At 35.8% G+C, this 3377-nt stretch overlaps 1 protein-coding gene across 1 annotated transcript in view; it reads right to left on the bottom strand.

Annotated features, from left to right (window-relative positions):
• GABRR3 (gamma-aminobutyric acid type A receptor subunit rho3) overlaps positions 1 to 3377 on the bottom strand; it is a 61631-nt gene that overhangs the window by 1204 nt on the left and 57050 nt on the right. The window contains exon 8 of the mRNA XM_054973714.1: positions 158 to 354. Within this exon, the coding sequence (XP_054829689.1) occupies positions 158 to 354 (197 nt within the window). The remainder of the gene's footprint in view (positions 1 to 157; positions 355 to 3377) is intronic.

The following is a 3377-nucleotide window of genomic DNA, read 5'->3' as shown; positions in this document are numbered from 1 at the left end:
CACAGGAGGCTTCAGTATGAAGAGAGAATCAGCAGAAACTCCCCCCTCTTCACTGCCTTGCATGAACAGAACTGCCTTTCTGTTTGAACAAAGGAGGTTTGTATCAAATCCAATTTACATGGTGTTTTTTGAGACAGAAACACATGCATGTTTATACCTTCCCTTTCTTTTTCAGCTGTTTTCGTTCTTCTACTGTGGTGAGATAATTTACAGCTGCATATTCAATGACAGACAGGAAGACAAAGAGGAAACTGATCCATAAGTATATATCCACAGCTTTTATGTAAGACACCTGAGGCATTGAGGCACTTACTCCTGTGATTATGGTTGACATTGTCAGCACAGTAGTTATACCTGGGAATCAAAGGGTAATACCAGTTAGCTTCTGCATTTTGCGAAAGTGTACACAATAATATAAACTGTGTGTAGAAAAGGCTGGTACCCTCTCTTCCTCCCCACCATAGTCAGAAAATATATATCATGAGAAATAATTGAGCATTCTAAATCTGTGATGTTGCTATTTTTCTACCAACTTTGCAAGGTTACTGGGATCACTGGCTTCCCCCTATACCTTCAGTGCTGTTCCCTAGAAAACATCAGCAGTACCCTGAGCAGGCAGATGTCTACCTCCCCTTTCTCCTTGAAAAGTGTTCCTGAGTTCAGTTCCATTATTTTCACTGGGGCAGCATAAAGCAGAATGTGGAGCAGTCTGGCTATTAAGAAGGCCCCTGTACTTGTGTTATGAAATGTATAAAATACAATTGTTTAGAAAGGCTTTCTTGTAGAGTGAGCAAAGAAGGAGCAAAGCTGTGCTGTAAAGGTTTGGCTCAGGAAGACTTTTATTAGGAATAAAGTTTTTCCTACACTGATTATCTTGTTACTTTAAACAGAAATGTTTGCATACTACACTTATTTAAATAACACAAATCAATAACATCTATACAGTATTCATGATGAACCTCTATTGTAGGCCAGAATATTAAGCAATATTGTGGGAGTTTGGGTCAAAACACAAGCAGTTAGATAGAACATAAAGGAGTCTTGTGTATAAAAGCTTAACAGATTTTGTGGGCTAAAGTACACTTCAGGTGCATGAAGTGAATTCTTTAAAAATGGCCTGTGGACCAATCAAGCTTATGCTGCAGTGTTAGTCTTTTTAAAAAAAATATTTTTATTAAGAATTTTCAATTATTTACACAGGGGAGTGGTGCAAAAATACTGCAAAGTGATATTCTTATATAACTTGATTATACATCCGATATAATAACTAATATAAGTTTCATGATATAATATACTTGGTTGTCAAATTCAGCCTAACATATATGTCTTTCCATCTGTCTACAAAAGTGTTGTTATTTTCTAAATTCAGAATTGAGGTAAGTCTGTCCAGTTCTATACAATGTAACAACTTCTCTATTAATTTTTTCTCGTCAGGTACGCACTTTTGTTTCCAGACCTGTGCATAAACCAGTCTTGCAGCAGTAATAATATGTTGCAATAAGTATTTTTGTTCCTTTGGAAACTTGCTATCAAACATAGACAATAAAAATATCGTGGGATCTAGGGTAATATGCAAATCCAACATTTTCTTTATGAACAATGAGACCATATTCCAGAATTCCTTAGCTTTTTTACATGTCCACCAAGAATGAAAAAAGGTACCTCTTTCTACACCACATTTCCAACATCTATCGGAACAAGCATACCTTTCTGTTAGCTTAGCTGGAGAGATATACCATCGACAATACATTTTATAGAGGTTTTCTCTATATGCAGTTGATTTAAAATTTTTAATATCTCTCCATACCCCTTGCCATCTATCTAGAGAGATCTGATACCCTATATTCTGTGCCCATTTAATCATAGAGTCTAACTTGTTCGTCAGCCATTTTATAATTCAGAAGATATTTATATATTTTACTTAAAAGCTTTTGATTGCTAGGAGGATTTTGTCAAATTGGTTTAAATCTTTGTGGATTCCAAAAAATTTTTTTTGTCAGAGTTAAACCTCGATTGAATCTGGATATATTGCCACCAGTTCAAGTTGTATCCTTCCAGCTTTAGTTGACTTGATAACTTTAGTATCTCTGAATTTATGAGGAGATCTCTGTATGTGAGTGTAGTTTTATATTGTAGTGCATCCTTGGATATGGCTTCCTGAGGCGAGAACCACGGTGGGATCTCAGTGTATAATGACGGTCTTTTTATCTTCCATATTCTTATTAGGCATTTTCTGATCCAATGTTCCGTAAAGGTTTTCGGTGTTTTATTTGTATATGTCCATAAATAGGAGTGCCATCCTGAGGGGAGGTCATGACCTTCAAGAGTTAGCATTCTTTCGTCTGACAGAGTTATCCATTCTTTCATCCATACCAGGCAAGACGCCTGATAATATAATAACCAATTTGGTAGCGCAAGGCCTCCATTTTCAATTCTATCTTGGAGGAGTTTATATCTAATTCTTGCTTTTTTGTGTAGCCAAATAAACTTCTTTATTTTTTGATCTAATTCATCAAGAATTTTAAATGATGTCAGAATGGGTAAGTGTTGAAATAGAAAAAGTATTTTTGGCAAAACATTCATCTTTACAGTGGCTATTCTACCCAAAAAAGATAAGTGAGTTTTACTCCACATATCCAAGTCTCTGTATATTTCCTTAAATAGTCTAAGATAGTTATCTTCGTAAAGAGAGCTGCATCTTGATGATATCTGTATACCCAGGTATCTAACTTTCTTTGAGGTTGCAAATTGAGTTTTGGTTTCTAATATCTTAATTTGTTGTTTGGTCATATTTTTGTAAACGGTTTGTGTTTTATGTCTATTTATTTTTAGACCAGCATAGTCGGCATATCTTGCAAATAAAGATAATAAAGAGCCAATGGAATCTTCTGGATTCTCCAGGATAATCAAAAGATCATCTGCAAATGCTTGAACCTTATATTGCTGTCCTTTAACTGTTAAGCCTTTAATTCTGGAGTCCTTTCTGATCTGTTGTAGTAGGACTTCTAATGAAAGAATAATGCTGCAGTGTTAGTCTTTAAGGTACTAGAACATTATTTTTGCTGTAACAGAATAACATGCTACCCAACTGGAATTTGTAAAGTTATATCAGTTGTGGGGGACAACATGGCTAGCTCAATAGGGCTGGTTATAAAGTACTGCTATGTGCGCTTCACATTCCCGAGCAGTGAAAAGTTCCAAGGGTAGAGCGTCTTCTGTTGGCTCCCTTCTGAGGAGAAAGAGAACACTAGAAACTTAGGGTGTTTTTATAATATTGTCTTTATTTGAAGGGGGAAAAAAGCAGAAGACACAAGAACGTGCAGGGGGCATCTCATTTTCTTCTGTACCAATGTTTCTTCTTTCCCTATCCAAGAAGC

Source organism: Eublepharis macularius, chromosome 3 (assembly GCF_028583425.1).
Source record: "Eublepharis macularius isolate TG4126 chromosome 3, MPM_Emac_v1.0, whole genome shotgun sequence".
Classification (NCBI taxonomy): domain Eukaryota; kingdom Metazoa; phylum Chordata; class Lepidosauria; order Squamata; family Eublepharidae; genus Eublepharis; species Eublepharis macularius.
Note: the sequence above shows the minus strand (reverse complement) of the source record. Positions and strands in the feature narration are given on the sequence as shown.